The sequence below is a fragment of the Bos taurus genome, chromosome 26 (assembly GCF_002263795.3).
Source record: "Bos taurus isolate L1 Dominette 01449 registration number 42190680 breed Hereford chromosome 26, ARS-UCD2.0, whole genome shotgun sequence".
Lineage (NCBI taxonomy): Eukaryota > Metazoa > Chordata > Mammalia > Artiodactyla > Bovidae > Bos > Bos taurus.
The window spans coordinates 18,705,091-18,732,317 of NC_037353.1; the positions used below are offsets into that span (position 1 = coordinate 18,705,091).

Below are 27,227 nucleotides of genomic sequence, written 5' to 3' on the forward strand. Positions count from 1 at the left end.
GCTCTGGAGGACAGGCTCAATAGCTGTGGTGCGTGGGCTTAGTTGCTCCATGGCATGTGGGGTCTTCCAAGACCAGGGATGGAACCCCCCATCACTAACTTTAAGTGATTAGTTGTTCCAAATGAAAAACACCCGAATACCTGGAAGTTAATTATGCACTTGAACTCCAGGAATGAAAGAAGCCAATAAGTTAATTTTCCTAACGGCAGTCTCACAGGCATAAGGAAAAATAAATGTAAGTTTCTCTCCCTATTTAGGTAGATCTAAGATTTTCCAATGTATTCAAGATTTGTTCTCTAAAAATGAACCTACTAGCACCTGCTAACTACCTACTCTTCCCTTAACGGGGCACCAGTTCATGTGGGGCGCTGAGGAGTCGTCAAAGGAGTATTTACATGAGCACTGACATAGAATGCACAATCACACTTCTGTCTGATGGAGTCGCAGCCTCTTGAGTAGCAGCCGAGGGGGCATGAGGGAGGATGGAAGGAACAGGAGAGAGAAATCCCAGTTGGTACTCAGTTCCAATCAAGTTCTCAAAATTCCCTTTCTGCTGAGGATGCCACACTTTTCTCAGAAATGTATTTACTTTTAACAGCCTTCTGATTTCAAGAATAGTGGTCTCCTCATGGAATCACAAATGTGGGAAAATACAATGAAGACTGAAATGAAGGCAAATCCAAATAAGAGGAAGAAATTTTATATCCATCACCTGTAAGGCCAACGTGATCAAAATCTCCTTTCCCAGTTTTTGGACATAGTACTTTTCTTTTGCTCATCCTCAGGCTCAAATTCTTGAGGTCATCTTAAGAGTCCTCTCTCACCCTGTAACTAGTTAGGCCTCAAATTCCATAAATTCTTCCTTCAACATCTCTTATTCATCTTTTATACTACCTACTTATGCTAGTCTCCAGGGGACTCTACAGTAGGGTATGTTATGGAGACGTGTACAGAAGTAGCTACTAAAGTCAAGTAAAAAGTATGAGTGGTTGAGAAATAAGTTCCACAAAGATTCTGAAGCGTGAGATGATGTCTGCCTAGAGGATCAGGAGACACCTGGGGGCAGACACTGAGCACTCAGACTGGGCCTTTAATCCCAGGTCTAAGGAAATGGCAACCCACTCCACTGTTCTTGCCTGGAGAATCCCAGGGACAGGGGAGCCTGGTGGGCTGCCATCTACGGGGTCGCAAAGAGTCGGACACGACTGAAGCGACTTAGCAGCAGCAGCAGCAGCAGCAGTGGAGGGATTTGGGAAGGAAAGAACTTAGGGGAACAGCAAATCAAGGTGGCTGCCTGAAACTAAAGATCCAGGAGGGGAGTGGCAGCCACCGAATGCCTGGCTGAGAAGTCTTTAACCCTTAGGCTGCCAAGTCACTTCTCTTCCATCATTTGCACCCTCTGCATCTGACACCTACTTTCATCAGGAACTCAAATGGAAACAAAGTTGGTGGTAACTACCTTTGTGAGCACAGGGTGTTCCTTCTGCAGTTACAATTTGTAGGAGACGCTGCTGCTGTGAGTGGCTGAATAGAAAGTTGGTCCCTTTCAGCAATCACAAAGCTTGACTTAGGCTGGAGGATTACAAAGCATATCTTATTCTGCTGCTGCTAAGTCGCTTCAGTCATCTCTGACTCTGTGCAACCCCACAGACAGCCCACCAGGCTCCCCCGTCCCTGGGATTCTCCAGGCAGGAACACTGGAGTGGGTTGCCATTTCCTTCTCCAATGCATGAAACTGAAAACTGAAAGTGAAGTTGCTCAGTCGTGTCCAACTCTTAGCGACCCCATGGACTGCAGCCTACCAGGCTCCTCCGTCCATGGGATTTTCCAGGCAAGAGTACTGGAGTGGGATCTTATTCTGGGGATGCTTCAAAACTCTGTCACCCTTCAACAACTCTAACTAAAGCTGTGATATAAGATTAAGAATACCAACTTAATCCTTCTCAAATTCACTATATGACTCTCTTACTCAAGGATGTACACTGACTCCAATTACCTACAATAGGTCATTCAAATCCCTCTGCTTAGAATCCAAGGTTAGGCATCTCAACCCCACCAAACCTTTTCAACCTTATCTATTATAACCCCTCGGTTAGTTATCTGTTATTACTAACCTCCTTTCCTAATCAGGAGGGTTAAATTACAACAGGGCTAGTATTACAGACTTAGCTGAGCTGAGTTACATTTAAACTAGACAATAGTTTAGGCCACTTTTTTTTCAGGCATAAAAAATATAAATTTTACAAGAATATTTTAGGAACTTGGCAGTCCTTATTTGTGCTGGCTTCTCAAATGTGTTCTGAATTTGAAAACCCTAAATTACTTTGTTCATAATGTATAAATGGGAGTTACAAATAACACTTTTATAGTAATGTTCTTTATCTCGGTAGCTGGTAGGTGTATGCTTTTGTATACACCTACAAAAGCATGATTTTTTGTATACACTTACAAAATGTATGATTTTGATTTTTCAAAATCAATGAATGTATGTTTGAGAGTTGTACACTTCACTGAACACAAACTTCATACCAAAATAAACTAAAACAAACCCTAGTTAATGACATGCATACCAAAGCAGTCAGAGGGAGGTGTACTCATACCTGCAATTTAAATGATGGACAGATACGTGATAAAGCAAATTATATTAAAATGTTAATGGTAGAATCTAGGCAGTGGGTGTGTGTCTTTGAAGAAATTATTGAGACTTTGCTGGATGTTTGAAATTTTTAATAATAAAACATTGGGGAAAATGACACTGATAACACAGTGCAGTTGTTAATTACAAGCACTGAGAACACACTACAGTGCACAAAGCTGTAAGAAGTTCAGCTCAGCGGAATGACTGCATCAGGCATTCATTTGCTCCTTGATGTTTCCATGTCACCCTGCAAATACCTCTTGCAGTCCTTTCCATGGTCCATTGTACTGTTTGCATGATCGCCTCTCCCACTACATTGTAAGTCCCTGGCAGTCACAGATCTAGTGTAATTTGTATTTATATATAACTTTGCATCATGTTTGAAAAATGTGTTAGGTAACTGTGGAAGCATTGAGTGAAAGTGTATACTAATTTTTTAAATTAAAATATAAAAAAAAAAAAAGAAAGTGGGATATCACTAAGGATCAATGGTTTATGCTTCTGACAAATTCACTTCATTCATTGTTCACACATCCTGAAAGTGATTATGTTCAGTTTTCAAGAGAAATGCATCCTTTACTTCTCCCTAAAACATGCAAAATTTCCAAAAATAAAAGTCATCTGTACTGACAAGATTACTTTGTATTCTATTACTTAAATGTCAGGTCTGAAGGCCTTCTAACATTCAATAACTACTTAGGTTTTTTTTTTTTCCCTAAGAGAGTAAAGTCTCAGAATTCCAAGGAAATCTGTAATTTGTTTTATTCAACTCTTAGATAAGCTGCCAGAACTTAGAGATTCCTAAATTGATCAAAAGTAGGAAACAGGAGTTCTGGAGAAAAGATAAAAACAAGCACCACGTGCACCACATTAAAAAGTCACAAAGCAAATTAATCAAGAACTTTAACAAGAAACGGAGGGTAAGCTTTAAGAAGGATACACAGAACATCTCAAACTCCCCCTAGACAGGTTTCTCTCCTCCTCTCTGCAACTACAGCCAGTCAGAGATCGGGCCGCCCGACCACTCCCAACATGCCACGCGACTCGAGCTGATGCCGCTGAAGATGCTTCTTCTTACGTCAACTTCATAGAAACAACGTGCTTTCGCAGCACGAGCCCCTGGTTCTAAACTGGAGGACCTGGGTCCGAATCCCAGCTCCTCCACCGGCCTCATCTGAAAGTCTCATGCCCTCGCTGGGCAGCAATTTACTCATCTCTGAAACCTTAATGATTCTCCTAACCCCGGCCGGCGAACAGAGTGGCAATAAACCGAGACGAGGGACGTAAGGGCGTTTTAAGGAAGACTGAAAGCGACTCGCAATTTGTTTGGCTCTCAAGCATGCGTTGCTCACAACCAGCCCCGGACCAATGTCTCAAAGTCACCGCTGTCCCTTACTCCCTTCCCTCCAGGCGCCTCTGCTGAGGCCGCTCCCTCCTGGATGTCCCAAAGCGGAAGCCGTGCGGCGCCGTCTGCCGTACCTGCAGCCACTTGGTCAGCGGGGCCCTCCTGCTGACCCATGACGAAGTCTTGCACGAGGCCCCACAGGGTACCCAGAGGCGCCACCGCCTCCAGAGCCGCGGCGGCGGCCATGACGCGAACTGGAGACCGTGGGAGGGGAAGTGGGCGGTGGCACGGACCAGGTCTCTCAGCGCACGCGCCTCCCCGAGCCAATCGCCTGGCGAAGGCTGAGGGGCGGGGCGCTCCCTGGATCACGTGTCTGCCGGCTCCAGGCCAAGCAGTTCCCGGGAGGGATGGGGACGGTCCCTCCCAAGGGGCGGGGCCTGGAGTCGGGGCGGTGGCTCAGGGAAGGGAAGGCTGCTGCCGGGCACGCAGCCGGGGGCCATTGAGGGCGAATAATTCCCGGCCCAGCTCCCCGGGAGACGGGCGGCGGGGCGGGCACCTGGCTGGGTGGGGCCGAGGGGGCGGTCCGCACCCTGGGGGAAACCAATGAGAAAACCAGGCCCGGCCCGAGGGGGCGGTGCCATCGGTCACATGCGCACCTGGGGCGGGCGGCGGCGGCGGCGCGGGCACCGCGAGCCGGCGGCAGGCAGCGGGGCTGGGCTGGGGCGGGGTTAGGCAGGTGAGTGACAGGCTGCGGGGGGCCGGCCCCAGTTGGGAGCCCCGAGCTAGCCGGGAGTAGCTGCCGCGGTGCCCGCCCCCTCTCTCCGCCCCTCCAGCGGAGCTGGTCTTCGGCAGGGCACCGTCGCGGGCCCCCCTGGCCCGGCCACCTGGGACTGTGCTGGGGAGTCGGCCACCTCCCTCTCTCCCCTCGTCCGCAAAGTTTGTGGCGAAGCCGGTGCCGGGGTAGAGCGCGCCCCGGGGGAGATTGGTGAGCGCCCGATGCTGGGCAGCAGGAGCCGTTGACCCGGGACGCCGCCGTCCGGGGCAGGAGCGCGGAGCAGCAGATCAGCCCGCCGCCTCCGGTGCATGGGGCCCGGCTGAAGAGCCAGCATGGGCAACTGCGTGGGGAGACAGCGCCGGGAGAGGCCGACCGCCCCAGGACACCCCCGCAAGCGAGCAGGTAAGACGTGGAAGGGAGCAGGGTCGTCGGCGCCCGGCTAGTTTTCCTCCTTGCGGGAGAACTGGTTCTCCCGAGCGACCTCCCGCAGCTCCTGGCGCCTGGGTTTCCCCGATGGCTGCTCCCGAGCCAGGCGGGACACCCCCCCCCCCCTCACCTTCCCAGCCCCGGTGGCCGGGGAAGCCGAGTTGGGGCAACCGCGAGCCCTGACCCGGCTGCGAGCCTAACTCTCTCCAACTGGGAAGCTCCGGGTGGGGGTGGGGGCAGGGGCAGGAAATGTTTGCAGACCGCTGAGGGGCCGACGGAGGGAAGGAGGGCCCCGGGCTGGGGCGCTGCTGGCCTGGCCGCGGGGCCGGGGTAGGAAGCCCGCACGTCGGGGCGCGGCGCGGGCGGCCAGGCGTCCTCAGAACTCTGAGCAAGCGAGACGAGCACAGTCGCTCCTTCCAAAGACTGTGTCATTATCAGGCTGCAGATCATGTCTGCTGGAATCCGACTTGCAAAAGCAGCGCAGGACTCTGGGAAAGAAATCTTTTTCCCGCAGGGCTTTTTAGAGCCTCCGGGCCGTCTGGGAGTCTAGGAAAGGTGGGGTGCGGGGTGGGAATCGCGCTCATGTTGTTGGGATCCTTCCCAGCCTTGGGGATGGGATCTGCTCGCTGGTGATCCGCGAGGGCCGGCAGCGCCTTCTCACTTTCTGGGTACACTCCTCCTATCCTGGCGCTCCGCCTGGGTAAGAGGTCTGGCGGTCGTTTCCCCGGGTCTTGTACTCACTTCACTTCCTTCTTAGAGAGTGTTGCAAGGACCTTCTGAGAATGATAAAATCACACACTTTAGAGCTCAAGGAGACCTTGGAAACTTGTCTAGACTCCAGATAGACCTACCTCCTCTTGTCTAGATCCAGAGAATTTGAGCAACTTGTCCTCAGCCACACAGCTAGTTAGTAGTACAGCTGGGATTAGAACGCAGTCTCCTTTTCAGTCTCCTACTCAGTTGCCACATATCCCTTTATGTAAGAGGAGCCACAGGCAGAGTTATTAATGAAGTAGAAACTCTAGTTGGTGTTTCCTGTCTCCTTTGACACCACAGGTTTGTGTTGCTTGAGTTTCGGAAACTGGGAATGAAAATGAGGGGAAACAAGGGGAAAGCAGGGGAGGATGTCTGTGTGTTGGACAGGATGACTTGTGCAAGAAGCAACATGTTTTTTTATAGGGAGGACGACATAAAATTTAGCATTGAAATCCACTTGTCTGAGGGCAACACAAGCCATTCTTCTGACGTGGAAAGAGGGTTCTCAAATCCAAGGGCTTTCTTTCATTCATTTATTCAACAAATACTTATTATTTATGCGCTCAGTGTATGTAATTGATTAGTAGGTTTTTTGTTTTTTTTTTTTACTGTTGACAACTCTCTTCCCTTTGAAACTACCCTCCTGGCAAAAACTTTTCCTTCCTTAGCATTTTGGTTTTTCTCTGATCACTCAGGCCCACCAACACCTCCTAGTGTGGGACACCGTGGTTCTGTTTGTTTTTCAAAATTTATTTATGTATTTATTTAGTTTTGGCTGTGCTGGGTTTTCCTGGTTGCAGGGAGCAGGGGGCTACTCTTTTGTGATGTGGGGGCTTCCCGTTGCAGGGGATTCTCTTGTTGCGGAGCACAGGCTCTAGGGCTCAGGAGCTCCAGTCGTTGCAGCTCACGGGCTCTAGAGCGCAGGCTCTGTAATTGTGGTGCACCAGCTTAGTTGCTCTGAGGTATGTGGAATCTTCCCAGACCAGGGATAGAACCCATGTCCCCTGCATTGGCAGGCAGATTCTTATCCACTGCACCACCTGGGAAATCCCCATGGTTCAGTTTTACATTCTTTTTTTTTTCTCTCATCTCCCTCCCAGAGAAATCTTAGACCCACAACTCTTTGTCCATTGGAAAGACACCTATACTCTATCTTCAGCTGTTACCTCTCCAACCCCAGACTCATGTACTGGACACTGATGTAACTAACTTCAGAGTCTAAATGCTTCTAAACCAGCTCTGTGTCTCCCCGCCTTCAACTAGCTTCCCTATACGCTTCCATTCTTCCAGCTGTCTAACTTTATACTTTGAGGAACCCTCTCTGCTAACTTTCTTTGCCTCTATGACCTGGAGGAGTCATTCTCTGGGACCTGCTAGTTCTTCATTCAGCAGGTCTTACAGACCTGCTCCTTGTTACCTCGAAGCCAGCTCATCTCCCAGGCTGAAGTTAGTTTCCCAACAGAGACAAGTACATCTTCAGTCATTCATCCAATGCCTACACACGCTGGTATCCCAGAAGACATCTGTTAATTCACCTGTTCCAAACCCTGTTCAGAAATCTTTCTGCACCTCCCACTCCTGCAAGAACTTTAACTTCCAAGGCTGTTCAGGTCTGGTCCAGTCCTTCCTTTTATGACACAATTTCTTTCTCTTCCTTGACATTAAGGTCACCTGTGTTTGCTCATGCCCTTTCCCCTTTCTTATCAAGAGCGTTTCTTCTCCTCAAGGTCCACCTCCAATCCCTTATCTTTCTAGAAGCACCTTGCCTGACAAATCCCCCAGCTCCCCCAGCAGATAGAATTGCTGTTTCTGAGTCGCCTTATGCCACTTACGTAACAGTGATCCAATCCATATTATTAGACAGTTCTTTGATGTTGTAGTCTTCTATCAGCAACGGCACTATAAGCCTTCAGGACCTTGTGTGTTTGTGTGTTTGCCTCTCTCACTCACTCATATTGTCATACACACACATACTAGGCACTTAGCACAGTGACTTGTACAGAGGAAGCACTCAATTTTTGTTGATTTTAAAAAGCTTACACAGGAATTCCCTGGTGATCCAGTGGTAAGGACTCAGCATGTTCACTGCTGTGACCCAGGTTCAATCCCTGGGAACTAAGATCCCATGAGCCTCACAGCACAGTCCCCCAAAATTAGATATAAATAAATATAAATAAATAAAATTTTCACCTTAACATTTTACTGAGGTATATATCTGCATTAAAAAAGAAAATCTGCTAGTGTATCTTTATTTCACTTTTGTGAAATATTTCACTTTTGTGGGTCCTGCTATAAACAGCTTTATTCATGAAGTCCAAAGCCAAGCAGAACCCTGGAGGATGACAAATTTGGTACAAGCGAAGGAACCATTCTTAACTTCACAGTGTGTACCTGGTGTTTCCTATGACACCTGTAGTTTCCCTGTTGACTGCTGCTGCTGCTAAGTCGCTTTAGGCATGTCCAACTCTGTGCGACCCCATAGACGCAGCCTACCAGGCTCCCCCGTCCCTGGGAGTCTCCAGGCAAGAACACTGGAGTGGGTTGCCATTTCCTTCTCCAATGCATGAAAGTGAAAAGTGAAAGTGAAGTCGCTCAGTCGTGTCCGACTCCTAGCCACCCCATGGACTGCAGCCCACCAGGCCCCTCCGTCCATGGGATTTTCCAGGCAAGAGTACTGGAGTGGGGTGCCATTGCCTTCTCCGTCCCTGTTGACTAGGACATAATTTTATGTTACAAGACTAATGCCTAAAACTCCCACTGTAACTCTTACCCATCCTTTGTCACTGAAGAAGCCCTCAACAGAATGCTGAAACCCTACTTCTAGTCCTGGGCCTGTAGCTGGGTAACCCTGAGCAAGTCATCAACCATCTTAGGGTTGCGCTTGCGTTATATCAGAAAGGGAGGGGACTATAGAGCTGTTTTTATCATCTCCACAGAGGTAGCGATTCTAAACTGGGACGTTAATGAGCTGAAATCTCACGCCTGGTTATGTCACTCATTGGCCGTAGTTCTGTCTTCCTGGTCACTTGGTGGGTGAAGTGGAGACATGATGCCCACTGGTTAGGGAGTCTTGCTTTAGCTAGAAGGATTAGTCAGTAGTCTCATCTCATCAAGATTTGTGGTTGTCACTTTTTTTTTTTTTTCCAATCTATTACTTGCAATAGGTTCCCAGTAGGTCTGTGTTCTTGCCTTCAGGTGCTGAGTGGTCTTTTCAAACTTCGGAGAATACATGAAGGAGGGGAATGACTCCTCTGGGGGCTCTCATCAACCTGTGCTTGTGCCCTGGATAGATGCAATCTCTCTGCCTGTGAGTGGGTGAGGCAGCCCCTCCCCTGCCCATCCCAGGGAGAAGTAGATGTGGTAGAACAGGCAGGTCTCTTGCCCAGCTCCACCCTTTGAGAATGTGGCAAGGCTGAAACCCAGATATCTGTGATGTGCCAAGCATATCCACTTACATTCTGGAATCTCAAGCTCGGGGTGGACAGACCCAAGGCCCTGTTTTGGGCTGGCTGGGCTTGGCGCTGTGGTTGCAAGAGAGTGTACTTCTCGTTGTGTGGGCTGCTGTGACTATTCTTAAGGGAGTAATTGGGCAACTTCTCCATTTGTTCAGTAAATATTTACTAGTGCTAGGTACCTTGCTGGCTGTGAACTGACATGGTCCTTGGCCTCATGGAGCTTATAGTTTGGGGTGGGGGTCGAGGGCAGACAGTAAACAATCTGACCATACATGGAGATCCTGTATGATAATACATACAATTATGTATCATTATATATGCTGGTGACTCCCACATATATCATTTCAACCCATTTGGTCTAACTCCAGCCATGTATGTTCTGCTGCCTACTTAACACATCTTATGTCTAAAAGTCTTCTCAGTTTAATGTGTCCAAAACAGAATGAACCCTCCCACCCTCACCGCCCCCCGACCATTCTCCCAGTCTTTACCATCTCAGCTGATGATGATTTCCTTCTTCCAGTTGCTCAGGTCCCCCAAAATTCTATCATCATCCCTGGCTCCTCCCTTTCTCTCAATCCCACATCCATTTAATCAATAAATCCTGTTGACTTCGCCTTAAATATATCCAGCACTCTCACAATCATTACTACTTTCATCCTGATCTAAGCTACCCATCGGCCTTTTAACTGACCTTCCTGCTTCCTCCCTTGTCTCCCGACAGACTATTTTCATCACAGCAGCCAGAGAGATGCTGCAAACTGTAAGTCAGATTCTGTTACTCCTTTGTTCCCCATCTCATCCTGGGTCCTTGTGTTGGCCTGCAAGGCATGACAGGATGTTCACCGCCTTGCTTTTCCTCAGCCTTCTCTGGCTCTTCATTCCTGCGCCACCCTCTGATAGCTAAATGGGTTTCCCCCATCCCCCTCCAAGACTCGCCACCTCTCATCAGTCACGCCCTCCCAGGCCATCCTTTTTAAAATTGATCCCCTTCCCTCCACTGCCTGCTCTCAGCATTATCTCCACCTTTTCCCTCTTTTATTTTTCTCCCTGTCACTTCCCACCATCTGACATTGCCTATCTCCCCTACTCTGTGCAATCTGAGATTCTTATTTGTTTGTTCTATGGCACCTAGATCCATGCCTGTCATGGAGTAGGTACCTAATAAATATTTATTGGATGAAGTTAGTGTGTTAAACAGAGTTGTAAGGTCTGTGGAAGAGCAGGAGGGAGCAGTCCTGAATGCTCTTTCATCTTAGGTGGGTGTTAGGTGGGTGGGTGTATCCTAATGAACAGATTTAACTGCAACCTCAAAGTGGTATTCTGTTCCTGGGACTGGCTTCTGTCTCGGCCCAGGCCTGGAGAAGCTCTCAGATACCTAGGATATAATTCCCCACTGTTTGGGGGCCTCTTGCAAGGAGATACTGGGGCTGAAGGAGGAGGACAGGATGAAGCCTCTTACCAGAGTCCCAGCCAAGCAGCAGCACTTTGCTGTCATTTTGTGTGGGCATCTATGTAGGAGTGGGCTCTTCTCCCAGGCACACATGTTTTTCGTGGCCATTAACTCAAGGGTGGACGTGGGGAGGTCTGATAGAGTGTGAGGCCGGAGGGCGGGTGAAGTAGATTCCAGGCCTCTTTACACATTGAATTGACTTGCTGGGGAATTTTTAGAATCATAGAATTTTAGAGCTGAAAAGGAACTTAAAAATTTCTTTAACCTCTTTTCTTTTCCCCAGCCATTAAAAAGAGAATAAAGGTATGTCTACTCCCTGCCAAGTTCACAGAAATATGGTGCAACCTATATAAAAACTGCATGGGCTCCTTTAAGTTTTGAGTATGCTAAGGTCAAGAAATTGTGGACAGGGGACTTCCCTGGCCATCTGGTGACTCTGAGCTTCCACTGCAGGTGGTGTGGGTTTGATCCCTGGTCAGGAAACTAAGATGCCACATGCTAAGCGTGGCATGGCCAAAAAAGAAATAAAAAGAAATTGTGGGCAAGGTTAAGTTTGTAAGGGGAGTGGTCAAGGTCAAATGCATTCAAAGGGCGAGGCTATGGTGTCTTTGCCACTTTCTTGAATTGTGCTCTTGGGCAAGTCATTTGTTTTTTGCTCAGTTGATCATCTCTTTAAAAAAAAAAAAAGATGGTATTTCCAGTTTATTTCAAAGATGTTGTGGGGATAAAACAATCAAACATTGTTTTTAAAATTACTTTCATGGCTAAATGGTCTGCTCAAATGTGAGGTTCTAATCCAGAGTGTCGTCTGGCATCCAAGGGAAATGAGGTCTTAGTTCTCTGCTCCTTCCTAGCGTGTGTGCTGCTTTGGACAGGCCTCTTGATCTCTTTGAGCCTCAGTTTCCTCATTTGTACAGTGGGATGACTACTGCCCTGCTCAGCTCCCAGAGACATTGTAAGAATCAGGTGAGATCCTGTATGAAAAGAGACTTTGTGAACTTATGAAGTTCATATTATTCAAAGCTGTAGGATTTTTACACACAAAAACCATAGCCAGTGATTTTCCCCAGATCATTGAAGCTTACTCTTTTTTAAAGAGCAAAACTATAAAAGAAATGTTTAAAAACTATTTTTGGATGGGAATCTTTCTGAAACGGATGATACCCTTCCAAGCAAAGTATGCTGAGCATGAATAACCTCCTCTTTGCAACTCAGGGGTGTTGAGTTCATACCTGTATGTACAAAGCACCTGCTTGGTGGAGGGGAGGGACCACAAAAGCCTCTTTCTCTGAAAATCCTTTATCTCTGAAAGAAGATAGGGGTGAACTGGTGGCGGGTGGAAGGTAGATTGACAAGGGAGAGCCCCTTACACAGTGGTCTGCCTCAAGGGCCCAAGCACTGTTGGCGTGGGGAGGCTCTCGAATCCTGTTCTGGGCTCTGAATGAGAAGAGTGAGTCCTGCCAGATCAGTTACTGTGTTCATGACAGTGCAAAGCCCCCAGGTTTCTGAGACGATAGGGCAGTAGGCCCCAAACGATATGATGGTTCCCAGCTGCTGTGCTTCATGTTTCCACCCAAAACTGTTGTTCTGTCTTCTCCCTGGTAATCAGTGTCACTTCTCCTCCTCCACCCCGCCCACAGTAAAATAGATTGTGGTTAAATATACGCAACATGAAATATCCCATCGTAACAACTTTTAAGTGTACAGTTCTGTAGCATTAAGCACTTGGCGTTACGGTACAGCCTTCATCACCATCCATCTTCACAACTTCTTCATCTTCCCCAGCTGAAAATCTGTGCCCATTAAACACAGAGTCACCATTCACCCTTTCCCCAGCCCCTGGCAATCACCATTCTACTTTGTGTCTCTGTGAAATGTCACAGCTCTGGGTACCACTCAGAAGGGGAATCATTCACTATCAGGCCTTTTGTGTCAGGTTTATTTCACTCCGCGTTAGACCTTCAGGGTTTACCCGCGTTGTACTCCCACTGCTTCTTAGGGCTGAACCCCACTGTATGTCTGTGCCGCATTTTGCTTATCCATTGTCTGCTGATGGACGCTTGGGCTGTTTCTGCCTTTTGACTGTTGGGAATAATGCTCCTGTGAACATGGGTGTACAAGTATCTGCTCGATCCTGTCAGTTTTCTCGTGTATGTGTCTAGAAGTGGAATTGCTGGATTGTATGTTAATTCCATGTTTAGCTTTTTGAGGAAGTGCTGTCCTGTTTTGCTGAGCCATTGCATCATTTTATATTCCCACCAATAGTGCACAAAGATTGCAAGTTCTCCTCATGCTCACCAATACTTGTTATTTTCCATCTTTTTAATAGTAACCATCCCAGTGGGTGTGCAGTGGCATCTCCGCGTAGTGGTCACTTCTTGAGATAGTGTCTCCCAGGCTCAAATAGCAGCCCCTCTGACTTCATGGGGAAACAGAGGGCAGAGATGGTTAGAACTGTACGTAGAGAGTTAGTTAGTGTCAGTCACTCAGTTGTGCCCAACTCTTTGCAACCCCACAGACTGTAGCCCACCAGGCTTCTTTGTCTATGGAATTCTCCAGGGAAGAATACTGGAGTGGGTTGCCTTTCCTTTCTCTGGGGGAATCTTCCCAACGCAGGGATCGAACCTGGCAGATTCTTTACCATCTGAGCCATCTGGGAAGCCCCATAGTAGACGGACTTAAAGAGAAGCCTGAGGGCCCTCCAGAGAGGGAAGTCCAGGAGCTTGGGTGGGTAGATTTTTGTGACATCTTTTTTGGTCACTCAGAATGTCGCTTGCTTCTGGGTTTCTAATAATGTGGTCAGTGGCTGGGATAGGTGAATAGTGTCTTCCAGTTAAGCAAAGCAGTTCTGGGTTGTTACCAATTCACGTGGCTCCCAAAGAACGTTGATGCTGTCTTCCTCATGGCGTGTTCCCTTTTGCACAGAGATGCAGGACTGTGGTTCAGATGGGAGCGCTTGGGATGGGTGAAAGGCAGAGGGTCTTACAGAGACGTGGCATTCTGGTGCATTTGTCAGCTGCTCCAGGCCACATGCTTTTCTGTAAGCTGTTGGGGGCAAGATCTCCCTGCTTCTGAGCCCACAGGAATGGGGAACCGAACTCACTGTGTCCCCACACCTTTGACCAGCCACAGCCCCTCAACTTGTGGCCCTGGTTGCCCTCAGAAAGGGGAACCTGTCAGGAAAAGGGGTGGGGCGTGGTGTGGAGGCAGTAGGGGGCGGGGATGGCGCCTCATTGGTACCTGTTTCCTCTGGGATGCTGGCACTAGAGCTGAAGCCTAGGCAGCCAGCCCGTTACCAGGCAGCCTGGATCTTAGAGGTGAGCCTGTGGGCTTGAAATTCTGTTGTTTTAAAGAGAGGGGGGATTAGCAACAGCTCACCTTTGCTGGGTGTGTACCATGTGCTAGGAGCATCCTTCAGCAGTCTGTTGGTTAATCCTTACAACCCTCCTACGGGTGGATACTATTATCACCTTTTTACAGAGGAAGAAATTGAGCCTTAGAAAGGTACTGTCCCCTCCCTAAGGCCATTCAACTTGTAAACAGCAGGGCCTGATTTCAGAGCCTGAGCTTCAGCCCCTATATAGTTCAAGATTGGGAGGGAGGGAGCAAGATTTTGTTTTGTTTTGTAAATAAGAACTTCTAATTGAGCCCCTTCAGGCACCCTGCTTAAGTACTTTGACTTGAAAATTTCAGTGCCCTGAGCTCACTCCATGCACTGCCACCCCCCACCCCACCCTACCCCCCCTCCCCAGGATGTGAATCCGGGAGGGGACTGTGAAGTCTGCAGAGCTCCAAGGACTGTGGTCACTCTGCTCCTTCCCCGTGGCTTTTGCCTCCTCTCTTTCATTTCCTGGCCCCTAGACTACATCTAGGGGTGCCATGCATCCATTGGATCTGGTACTTGGCACACAGTAGGTGCCTAGTAAATGCGTTGAATGTTTTTTGACAGCGGAAGCAGTAGAACCTCAACCATTGTAGTGTTCCTGGAGAAAAACATTAGCAGAATTCAAACAACATTGTTTCCTCCCTCTTCTCCCAGAAGGAACCTCTACTTCCCAGCACCCAGATGCCAGGGACTTGAAGAAAAGAGTGCCCTGGCTCTGCAGGCTCTGACTTATCCCCAAATTCCCAAGGGAAAAGAGGCAGCAGAGAGTCTCTTTAGCTGGATCAGGTGTTACTCTTTGTAATTAATAAGACTAATGATCCCTTGCTATGTTCAGCAGTTTGCCGTTTGCCAAGTGCTTTCTCAAATATTATGTCTCATTTGATCCTCACAACCATTCTGTTAGGTAGTCAGAGCAGGAATCATTTTTCCAGCTTTATGGATGAGGATACGGAGACTTGGGATGTTAAGAGCTATTCAAGGTTGTTGACAAATAAGTGGCAGAGAGGCAGAAGCCATGGGAGGTAGTGGTTCCTCTGCTTTCTCACTGTGGTGAGGAAGCCTGAGATCAGAGGCTCGTTTTTTGCATCTGTGAAATGGGGACAAGAGTAGACTGCTTACATAGTCAGGGATTAAAGGTGATGATGTGTATGAAGTGATCACCACTGTGCTTACGTATAGCAGATGCTTAGCCAATGATGGCAGTGGGTCATTAATGACAGTAACCAAGGCCAAGTTCATTGTTCCTTTGGGGGCTTGTATTCTGCTGACTCTTGTTCAGCTTAGAGTTTGGGGAAGAGCAGAGTGTAGTCTTCCTACCCCAACATGGGAAGTCTGACTCTGGTGCACTCTCTGGCCCTTCCTCTGCACTGAGTGTATAGCAAGTGCTGACCATGAATTTCTTTTCTTTTTTAAAAATATCTATTTATTTGGCTGTACTGGGTCTTAGTTGCAGCATGTGGGATCCAGTTCCCTGACCAAGAATTGAACCCCAGTCACCTGCATTGGGAATGTGGAGTCTTAGCCACTGGACCACCAGGGAAGTCCCCATGAATTTCTTTTGATTTGCAAAATAATGAGCTCTTTCAAAGAAGGCGTTGATGAGAAGAAGATTTTCTTTCCATAACAGGTAATTATGACAGTTGTGACAAATATTTTATTCATTTTGTATCCATTTGCATTCTATTATCCTAGCTCCTCCAGCTCATTAGCTGTGTAACCTGGGCAAGTTATTTTGGATTTGGGAGCCTCACCTTTTTCATCTGTCAAATGGAGATAACAGTACCTATTCCACAGGACTGTCATGAGGATCAAATGAGTTAAAACACATAAAACCCTCAGAGTGGTAGCTGGGACATGTTAAAATATTCAGTTAATGGTAGTTGTTATTTTTTTATTACTATCACCATGCTTGGTGATGTATTTAAGCCAGCTGTTCCCAGCCTTCTTTTCCCTCCACCAGTTGAGATATATGGCCAGTGAAGTTCATATACAAAACCTACCTTCTGCTGTGTACCCTGCCTATTTACCATTCTTATAACTCCACTCACTCATTCAGGAAAGCAAAATTGGAAGTAAGTTGCACAAGAGTGATTATTATAGAGGCAGCCTTGAATCTAGCTTCATTTTTTTTAAATGGGAAGCATTCACAAAAACCGGAGGACTTCAACTCTTGTTACAGATCTCTTGCAGCGTCCAACATACTCTTGCTAATTCCAGCAACAACCAGTGGCTACTTTTCTAGCCTCTCTGGAACAGATACAAACTTGTTGCCTGGTGGGTCAAGGCTCAGGAGTGCCCTCAGGTGCTGTGACCCAGCTTCAGCTTGGCAGAACCTGTCTGGGTCCACTGGGGCTTACTTCCTGGACCCTGGCACCTCCTCCATGAATCTCCAAGAAAGTGGTGATAAGCATCCACAGCAGGCCCACTTTTCCACATTTGATACACAACCCCCTGCAACTGGCTTCAAAAGGAGCTGTTTTATAGTTATTGTATCCTGCTATTTATCTAGCACCAACCACACGGCAGGCACTGCACTAGGTGCTTCGCACACATCTCCAATCCTCCCGGTAATTCGCTGGGAGTGACACTGTCCTCGTATTAGGGGAGTGGCTCCATGATATTAACTGTCATGCCCAGGGTCACATGGTGAACCATGAAAGGATTCAGATGCCAGACTTCTGTTTTCAGTGCTCAACCCTGCCTTCCTTCCATGCGACACCTGCCTCACCGTCAGTTTCAACTGAGGGCTCACGAGGCCCTAAACAGGTATAGCTGGTTTACTGACGTCACTGCCAGCCATGACTCTCAAATAGTCTGCTTCTGCCAGTTCTTGCACTGCATATCCTGAGTATGTCAGGAAGAGCACTTTGCAACAGCCTTCATGGGTTTTTCCCTCCTTCCATCTCTCCCTGCCCCCCATACTCCCAGTGTCTGCCTCCGTACCACGGGATATGGCACAAGGCATTGGTTTTTTCACTTAGCCAGTGTGCTCTGTGCCCCCCAAATAGACTGTTGCATGGCCAGAACACTTCCTTTCATGAGCGCTCGGCCGCTCCAGGCATCATCCTCCCCAGAGTCAGTGCACTGTGCGTGGTAATCTCCATGTGTGAGGCACCCTACTGTGGGTTTGAGCTCACTGTCTTCAGTTGCCCTGTCAGCCCCTGGAGGTGGACATAATTACCTCCATTTTACAGGTGAGGAAGCTGAGCCTCAGGGAGGTTAAGACCCTTTCCACAAAAGTGCTGCAGCTTCTCTTTGAATCCTAGCAGTTATACCCTGGGTACCGTATCATCACTGCTGTGGGAAACTGCCTCTAAAGAGTCACCCCATCTGCCTTGTCCATGGTGTTTGCATAGAAAGTAGTGCGAAGAGTTCCTTTCTTCTAGGAGTTCACAGTGTGATGGGCTGAATAACGTCGAGCTCCTGTGATCTTTTTTTTACTTATTCTAAGCCCATTTCCACAGGCATACCTGGGTGGGTAGATTTGTGCCACTCACACCAAGGAGGCAGGGCGAGCTGAGGGGACAACCCCCGGGAGCTGACGATGCCCTTCACAGCCATGTTCACACCCCAGGTTGACTTCTCTGTTTGCTCTTTGCCTTTCTTCCTTCTGGCCTCTCATAGCAAGTTCTTAGAGCCCAGAGGTCATCTGGCTGTGGCCCTTGTGATATTCCTGTTTGTGGCCCAGTGCTAGGCTGGCGGACATGGAGAAGGGAGGCCTTATTTCACTGGAAACCTGCTGCTATTATGGCTTTTTATAAGGCCCCAAATGATTTTTGGGAAACATCCACATGCTGAATGCACTGTTATTTGGTCCTGCTCCCTGAGGAACAGAATGGGCTAGTCTTCAGAGTCCACAGGCAGAAGGAAAGCTGCATTGGACCCTTTAATCTGCAGCCGACCCCTCCTCTCTGAAACCTAGCTTTGACATATGTCCCACGGAAGATCCAGGGCCTGGATATCTGATCCATTGTTGGCCCTCAAGCACATTTTCCTGAAGCCGCAGACACAGATGCTCAGTCTGCTGCTTTGACAGCACCACTCCTTGGGCATTCAGGGGCCGAGGCCCAGGGAAATATTCAAGGAGAGACTTCGGCCTGCGAACCCTGCTCCCCTGGTGTCTGGCTCACCACCTGATGCTGGTTTGGATGTGAATTGATGGGGACCCCTTTTGTAGTCTGGGTCTGGGGCCTCTGTTTTAGAAGTGAAATGATCCAAAAGCTGTGGGGTGGCCAGGCTTGCTCAGAATCCACCCTCACCTTTTAGAAGAGAATTGGCATTAATAGGGAATTCAGCTGGAGGAACTGGTTCAGGAAGGTCAAGCCACTGAGCTGTGGCCTGTCCTGCCAGTCAGAAGTGGTGGAGCTAGTACCTGACCCAGGCAACCTGACTCTTATTTCCTCTTGTCTTTTCTGTACATGTGTGCTCAGTCGTGTCTGACTGTCTCTAAACCCATTCTGTACATCCTGCCTCATTCCTGTGTACACGTGTTACATATGTATGTCTCGTCACCCATGATGGCTTACGGTCTGGGGAATAGAGCAAAGACTAATAGAGGTGTGATACAATTTCAGGCAGGGTAATGCGTAGACAGGTGCTAAATCATGCAGTGTAGACAGACAGAGACAAAGGCAACATGTAGACATTTTAGAAAGAGTTGAGGTTGGATAGGGCAGATATTAAGGGTGAGTGAGGAGAGATTACTGAAGGGTTAGTGATCTGAGTAAGGGGTTCAGGTTAGAGAGAAGCAAGCAATACAGTTTTCTTTATTGTAAAAGTAGGATGTGATTAGGTAATAAATGTGGACAATATCAGAAAATCCAAAGAAGAAAAAATCTCCTTCTTATTCCTACCACCCAGAGAGTCCCCATTCCTGTTTGGTGTTTATTTTTCTAGCCTTTCTTTTTTGTTTTGCAGACAGTAGAATCAAATCGGCTGGGTACACTAAGGTCAGGGGAAGGTCTCGAATAGTAGATGGGGAGTTTAAAGCAGAGAGAACCTTTGCTGGTTCCTTCCACAGGGGTGCAGTGAATGAAGTGGTTCAGGAAGAGGCACCCAACACCTGCGAGCAGATGGGACCAGAGCCTGGGGCGAAGCAGGGGCTCCTCCACCCCGGACCTGGGTCTCAAATTTCATCACCCAGTGCTTGAGTCGCAAGTTTACTCCTCACTGCTACCACCCAGGGGGTCAAAGGAAAGAATTTGTCTCTAGGTGTGTCAACAGCTTGCTCCCACCCCCACCCCCACTCCCGCATCCCACAGACTCTCTTTCCTATTTACTATCCGGTGTCTCCAGCAGAGTTCTCCTCCCCTGGAGTTGGGGACACACGGCCGATTTTGCCACACCACAAAGCTTTGCTGCTGCCTGAGGTCATTTCAGGGGAGAAACTAAATATAGCGGAGGAGAAGCATCAGGACAACTCCATATTGTTCGGGCCGTTTAGCATTGCCCTTCTGCCGACAGACAGGGTCACCTGGGACTCGGCGCCCATCGCCTGGACTCTGCCCTGAGTCTTCAGTTCTCTCTCTGTGTTCCCCAGCCGGGGCTCACTTACACAGGACTGGGGTTTTGGCTCCGCCCAGGCCCAAGAGAACCTTTAAAGGAGTTGCCTAGGGGAAGGGGCAGCAGGGAGAGTCCGGGCCCGGGGTTCTCTGCCAGCTCAACCACTTGGCACCTGTGTGGTCTTATGCCTTTGAGTCTCTGGCTCTTCATCCGAATGATAGACGCATTGATCTGAAACAGGAGTTCTGCACTGTTGTGTTAAGCCCCTGGAACCCTTTCAGATGCACACTCACAAGGTAGCCTGATGCCTACAACCAGATGGGCAGTGCACTGGTAGAGGCTGGGGAGACTGGAGCCCCAAGAGGCTCCATCGGAGTCTCAGGGTCCTGCAGGTGCAGTTTGAAAACCACTAGGTGAAGTGACCCTGTGAGGTTTCTTCCAGCCTTAGGATTCAAGGGTCTGTCCTTATGATGGCCTGTGGCATAAATGACCCATCAGTAGGGGTAGAAACTTTGTGACCTCTTGGAGTCCTTGATGGTCATCTTCACAGGGGCAGGAACGGCACAGGGACAGAAATCTCGGGACAGAGGTTTCTGTAGTGGGGGCCACCACTCCCCGGGGGAACACAGTTTGCAGATCAATTGGACGTGCTGGCCCACACTCTCACAGGCTGTTTTTCTCCGGCCTGCTCCTGCTTGCCTTTCCTTTGAATGCTGGTTTGTCCCAAAGATGAGATAAAAGTGAGGATATTATGCACTTCAGGCAAGGAAAATGCATTTAACTCAAGTTGCCTGGGGCCAAGTTACATATTTGATATGTGGAGTATTTGTAGAGCATGGTGGCGCCTCTGGCAGAAATCAGAAAGCCAGGATCTGGGGCCAATTTTCTTCATTGAGCAAGTTTGTTTGTCAAGCACCTGCTTTGTATTCCTGGAGAAGATTAGGGGAGATCCCGGCTTTATTAGGACCCCTCGATTTTGAGTAACAGAAACCAGCTGAATCTAACTTCAGCACAAGAGGTGATTAATTACAGGGTCTCAGGGGTGTGCAGGAGCCCACACAGCACAGTTGCAGCCTGGCCTTCAGCAGAGATTGGAAAAACCTTGTTAGATTCTCCCTCCTCCTCTCAACTCTGCTGCCCCTTGGGCTTCCTCCTCACCTCGGCAGCCAGGCGTTCTCCTTCCTCAGCCCACACGGCCACAAATGTTCCTACTACAGCTCCAGCCACACTCAGAGGGCCTCAGCTCTCCCAGCCTCATTCCAGACTCACAGGGAAGCGGGTCTAATTGGCCCAACTTGGTCCACTCAGCTCCAGCCAGGAGGTGGGCTCACATACAACAAAACCCGTCTAGTGGGGCCACTTCAGACCCTGTGCCGATTGGAGGCAGCTCCGGCAGAAGGGCATTGGTGAGCCACACAGACAACTCCCAAGCCCTCAGCCAGGAGCTCCAGGCCCAGGGCGGGAACAGGTGTACATGGAACACCTACTTGCCACACAGGGAGACAAGAAAAGAAGCAACCCTTGGCAGAGGATGTTGTACACGGCTCCTCCAGCTGGGGCTGTCTGATGGAGGTGATGGGGCTCCCAGGCTGGTGTCAGCAGTGGCCCCCACAGAGCTGGGGCCCCTCCGCGTCAGCTTAGGGGCAAAGGGTTTGTTGGCAGGATTACAGTGAAGCAGCTGGCCTCATGGGAGCCAGGACTGGAGAGTAGTCAGGGATGGAGGCGGCTCTGTCTTTGAGCAGCTAGTGACCTCTTGACTTGTGTCTGAGCATCTGCTCCTGGCTCCCTCCCCATAGACTCAGCTTTCTCTTCTTGTTGGCTGTTCCACGACCGAGCACACCAGTGCCAAATTCTCGCAGCCACTTTTCTGGGTGCAGGGACTGCCCAGGTACAGGCAGCAGTAGCTGGGGGACCTGGTTCTGCAGGCTGGGTGGCTGCGTCTTACAGGACTCTGGGCAGGGCAGGTGCTGAGAAAGGGTCTCTTCATCTCTCCTGCAGTCAGGGGAGTGCTTGTGGACACAGGTGAGGGGAGCCTGAAGATGGAAGAGAGAAGGGCTCGGGAAGGGGGACCAGCCTGAGCTGAAGCAAGGGTGCTCGGAGGGGCTGGAGGCAGGTGTGTGCTTCAAGGAGGGGGCAATAAGAGGCAAGGCCTGAAAGGCACCTTGCGAGCCAAGCTGCGGGCCAGGGGTGTGGAGGTGATGAGGAGCCACTGGGAGCATGTGGCTAGGTGGATGCCAGGGACTTGAAAGGGTACTCTGGACTCAAAGGCTGAGAAGAGAGCTGGGGCAAGGCCGAAGCCAGTGAGGCTGGATAGGGCTGGGAGGGGAAAGGTCTGCACTGATGTCTTGGGAGTGGAAGCCCCTTTGAAGAAGGAATCCACAAGGTCGTGTGACAGGTTAACCAAAGGAGAACGAGGGCCAGAGGTGTGGGAGACGGGTGGGAGCATCAGGGAGGGCCTGGCGACACCGGGGACTTGGGGAAGTTCGTCAAAGGAGAGAGACCGTCAGCCTTGCAGAGCAGAGGGCTGCTATAGCACTTGTTGTTTTAAGTTGGGAGAACTGAGTCAATGTGGAAAGGGAAGTAAGTCCCAGGCTAAAGGAGACTTCTGGAGAATGGGTCCTGGGCCCACCAGCTCTGCTTCTCAGAAACTGTGATCCTGCTCAAGTCACTCAGCTTCCTCATCTTCAAAATGGGAACAGTATCTGCCCAGTCCCCTGCTAGCCATGTGGGGAGGGTCAAAGGTCACATACAGGACAGTGCTTTGTCACCGGAAAAGCTTGTGCAGCTGCAGGCAGCCTTGTTACTGTGGCTGCTGGTGTGCCTGCCTGCATGCTGACCCCTCTGCTGGGTCAGGGAGCCTTCCTTCCCGAGGCCACCCGACTCTCGGCTGACCTCGCTGCTGATGCCCTGTCACCTGGGGTCATGTTGAGATCAGCACCCTTCTGGAACCAGAGCCTGGGGGTACCCAGAGGGCCAAGTAGGTGTAAGATCAGTCCCCTTCATTGACAACAGGTGTTCCCCTGATGGGTGCTGGGTATGTGGAGCCCAGTGGGCAGGACTGAGGCTGAGCTGGCCCTCCAGGAGAAGGCGAAGAGGCAGTTGGGGAAGGACCAGATGTGCGCTGGCTTACCCATCTGCATTTCAGAGTGGAGCTGGAAGGTGCTTTTTTCCCCATATGGGCCTCTTTGGCCTGTTCCCCACAGAGAAAACTATGGAGCACTTGTGTCAAAGTTCCCAGGAAAAGGGGAAATGATGAAACCCACATCCTGTTTTGCCACCGGCCTCGGGAAGAGGACCCAGGTGGGGACAGTAGATGGTGGCAGGGACAGAAGTTCTGGCGAAACCCTGGGGCCTGCAGAGTTGGGGGAACAGAGACTTGAGGAGGGGACCCAGGGTCAGGGAGAGACGAGTGTGTGGCCCTCCTTCCCATCCTGTCCCCGGCTGACTCCATGTCGTAGCATCCAGCAGCCTGGGAGCCTACGCCGTCCTCTCCGCCGCCCCTTCCTCAGGATGTGGCCTGGCTTTCCCTGGCTGCCCACGTCCTGGCTTCCTGCCGGTTCACCTGCAGCTTCCTGTCTCTGGGAAGGCCGGCTTCCTGTGCCCACCTGGCTTTGGTTTGGGTCTTCCCCCGGTGCTTTCTCTTCTTCCCCCTCCAGCCCCTTCGGCCGTTTCTGTCTGTTTCCCTCCCACGGAGCCTCTGCTCCCTGCTGGGCCCCGAGGAGTATTACTTTCCTCAGTCGCAGCAGCTGTGCATTTTGCTGGCTTACCCAGCTGTTCTTGTCCTTGACCACAGAGGTCATGTCATCTGTTACAGTAAATAGAAAATGAGAATGAGAGGGTGGCCTGGTGCCTCTGGGCTGCCCTTCCAGCTCCCTTCCTGCAATCCTACCGGGAAAACAGTAATAGTAACAAAAATAATAAGGTTAATGCTTATATTAATCCTTTGCATTTTCACTTATTGTTTTCCAGATGCTGTGCTAAATATTTTACATGCATTATTTACAGTTAATCTTTGTAACAACCCAGAGATATAGGTTTTATTGTCATCCTCTCACTGTTGAGGGTGACTGAGGCTTGAGAGGTTATGTAAATTGTCTGACATTACCTATGAGTCAGTGGCAGAATGAGACTGGAACTCACGTGGGTCTGACTCCCACAGCAGTCTCGTAACTGTGGTGATGTATCTGCCTGCCCCAGAGGAAGAGAAGTTGCCACAGGGCCAGCATCCCCTCAGCCCACAAAAACTTCAAGTTCACCTTTCTACCAGTTGCCCATTGGAACTAATAACTGCCCAGATAAGGAACCCTCGTGGTGTCCTTCTCAGAGCTGTGCTTTCTTTCTTCTCTTTTCTCTGTACCCGAAACAATCAGAGACCTTCAGATGGCAGGGGTCATAGTTTTCTCTTTGCTGTGGACTCCCCCTGTACCAGCGTTCCATTTTACAGATGGGAAAGTGCCTTCTAGTCTTAAGAACTTTGTTTGACGTTATCCTGACAAAGGAGCTCCAGAACTTGAAATCATAGTCTAATCTCTTCACAGGCATCTGGTACCCTTCCCACTGAGTCACGATGCCATTCTGCTCTGAACGTGCTAGAGGTATGCCCCAGAGGTTGCCTCTTCCACACATTCTGTATTGACTTGGAATACGTCTGCTCTTTGCGGTCAGCCCTCTGTCTTCGTTTCTTATCTGTGAGTGTTGAATGTCAATGGGAGAGAGATGGAACGAAATCTCTGGGGACTGGGACATATAGGAAGTTTGAAAGAGTGTCTTCAGTATCATAATCACATCTTAGGTTTGGAAAAATATGTCGTTTCTAAAATGTAAACTATCAAAGGTAGAGTTTGGCCAAAAAGTCTTGCCTGATGTTACAGTAATTCCCAAGTGGGGCATGATACAGTTGTGGGGGTGTGTGTGTGTGTGAAGTCTGTATTTATCAAAAGAGGTGTGTGCTTAAAAAGGCTGGGAAACACAGTTTCCCAGTAAGAGACTGTATTATCCTATGGCCCTACAGGTATTTCCTGGAGGGGCCTGTGGATGCCTTACACTGTGTGGGGGCATCTTGCCTGCTTTGTCTCAGCTGGACCAAATTCTCTTGGGGCTCTGGGTGGCCTACCTCACGGCTTTGTCGTGTGCCATATGAAGGTGATATCTAGGGTAGAGGCCCCATCCTGGAGTTCAAAGCTCATCTGAAACGTATACCTTTGTAAAGTTAAGGTGTGCACTGTTTATGTGCCTGGCCCCGGCTTGGTCCTGGATATGCAACTGAACAAAACAGGTATGGTCCTCATAGAACCCACAGAGAAGCGGAGAGATAGTTTATACCCAAATCATCCAAATGCATACTACGAAGGAGAGAAGGCAATGGCACCCCACTCCAGTACTCTTGCCTGGAAAATCCCATGGAGGGAGGAGCCTGGAAGGCTGCAGTCCATGGGGTCGCTGAGGGTTGGATACGACTAAGCGACTTCACTTTCACTTTTCACTTTCATGCATTGGAGAAGGCAATGGCAACCCACTCCAGTGTTCTTGCCTGGAGAATCCCAGGGATGGCGGAGCCTAGTGGGCTGCCGTCTATGGGTCGCACAGAGTCGGACACAACTGAAGCGACTTAGCAGCAAAGGAAAGAAGAGGGTACTGGGAGAAAATCATGGGGTAGGGGAGTGGATTATTTGGGGGTGGAGGGTCAAAATCACTTCCTTGACAGAGATACCTAAGCTAGCACCTGAAGGCTGAGTCTGAGGGAGCCGTGTTTGTCTCATGTGGCCCCACTCCCGGCCAGGGCTACTTGCTGGCCTGTGAGACACCTTTTGGATGAATGAGAAAAAGATGCCTGTTCTGTCCCTAGCCTTCCTGCTAGAGCCCACTGCTGATGCCTGAACATGAACTAGGTTTCGGCCTCTGCTGGCCCCAGGTCCTGGCCCTTATATGCTGATACAACCCAATGTGGGTGAGGGCGGGGAGGTTACCCAAGCCAGATGGAAGGAACTGCACAGGTGAAGGCCCTTGGACAGCAAAGGGCTTGAGGCCTTCTAAGAAGGGGAAGAAGCATCAGAAGAAGCAAGTCACCACCTCAGCTTTTCTCCCCCCATAAGGAGGTATTTTCCCTTTCAAGGAGGAAGGAGAGAGGCTGTGTCGGGGGCCTTGTCCACAGCTGTGAGGCTGTCCAACAAGCCTGTGGAGTCTGGTTTCCATGGGGCCATAGTTAGTGTCTGCTCTGACCTTCTTCCCACAACAGATGTCCCTTCCACAGGGTTCTAGGAAGAGAGAAAGACCCATAGGAGGGTGTTATAGGGAAGCCAGGACAGAGACCAAAGCCTGGGGCCTGTCCCTGCCAGCTTCCATTCAGCCACCCCAGGCCAAGTGCGTGCTTTGTGCCAAATTCTTTGCTAATCGTGCCAGTTTGGAATGTCATGAACCTTTGGCCATTTTCTTATTTTACCTGGGACACACCACCTTTCATTCCACAGGTAGGGATAACGGACCCAAATGTGAATGAGGCTGGTGCAGGGAGGCTCTGCTGCATGAAGGGCTCTGCTCGCCCTGGGGAAGTGGCAGGGAGTGCTGGAGGAAGTGGCATTTGAGTCAGTCCTAGGTGCATCAATGCACGTGTGTGCATGCGTGTGCATGCTCAGTTGTGTTCGACTCTTTGCAACCCCATGGACTGTAGCCCTCAGTTCCTCTTCTGAGGAACTTCATTTTCTTCTCCAGGATATCTTCCCCCACCCAGGGATTGAACCCAGGTCTCCTTTGTCTCCTGCATTGGCAGGTGGATCCTTTACCACTGCTCCACCTGGGAAGCCCTCAGCATTGATGCCATGGACCATTAATTTATGGAGGGGCTAAACTCTAAGCTCTTGGAAGGAGAGAGAATATGAAATGCTGAATGTTGACACCTGGCTCATGTAGGTTCTCAGTCTGGCTTAGAGATTCATTTGGAGATTCAGTGTCTCTTCAGGGAGACTCTCCAAATTCAAACCCAGGTTTTCTGTCTCTTTGCCCAAGGCCTGCCATTGTGCCAGCTGCCTAGTGACAGAACAACTAAGGAATATTTGAGGAACTTGAAATCATGCCTTGGGGAACTGGGAGTGCTTATCAAGAAAACACTAAGGCATAAGGAGATCAGGAAGGTGGTCTTTAAATCCTCTAAGAACTGTTGTCAAGTGATATTATTACCTTTTGCTGAGCCCTTCCTGTGCTGGCTCCTGTGCTAGGGGCTTCATACATATATATATAATCTTATTTAATTTTCACAGTAATCCAAAGAGAAGAGAATTAGTATCTGTATTTGATAAGGGAGGGACCTGGGGCTTAGATTAAATGACCCACCCAAGATCATCTCTCTGGGATTTGGGATGGGTCTCTGACCCTGCATAGTTGCTGAGAGATTTTAACCACCACACAGTGCTGCCTAGAGATTCTGTCATGTGGTTTCAGAAACTGGAGCTGGCACTTGTGGGTAGGAGTTCCAGGAAGGTAGTTTTCTGTTCCCCAT

The 27,227-nt window shown here is 49.5% G+C and overlaps 2 protein-coding genes across 6 annotated transcripts in view; one reads left to right on the forward strand and one right to left on the reverse strand.

The window, feature by feature from the left end:
• The window catches only part of MMS19 (MMS19 homolog, cytosolic iron-sulfur assembly component), a 35,666-nt gene extending 31,410 nt beyond the window's left edge, over positions 1-4,256 (reverse strand). For all 4 annotated transcript variants that reach the window (NR_198918.1, XM_010819904.4, NM_001435315.1 and 1 more), the window contains exon 1: positions 4,118-4,256. Coding sequence is in view for 3 of the 4 variants with exons in the window: in XM_010819904.4 (XP_010818206.1) it covers positions 4,118-4,229 (112 nt within the window). In the remaining variant the exon portion in view is untranslated. The remainder of the gene's footprint in view (positions 1-4,117) is intronic.
• Positions 4,257-4,945: 689 nt separating this feature from the next.
• Positions 4,946-27,227, forward strand: part of UBTD1 (ubiquitin domain containing 1) — a 50,618-nt gene continuing 28,336 nt past the window's right edge. Inside the window, exons 1-2 of one of the 2 annotated variants that reach the window (XM_010819840.4) lie at positions 5,081-5,160; positions 10,120-10,158. Coding sequence is in view for 1 of the 2 variants with exons in the window: in NM_001034261.2 (NP_001029433.1) it covers positions 5,091-5,160 (70 nt within the window). In the remaining variant the exon portion in view is untranslated. 2 annotated transcript variants of the gene reach the window in all.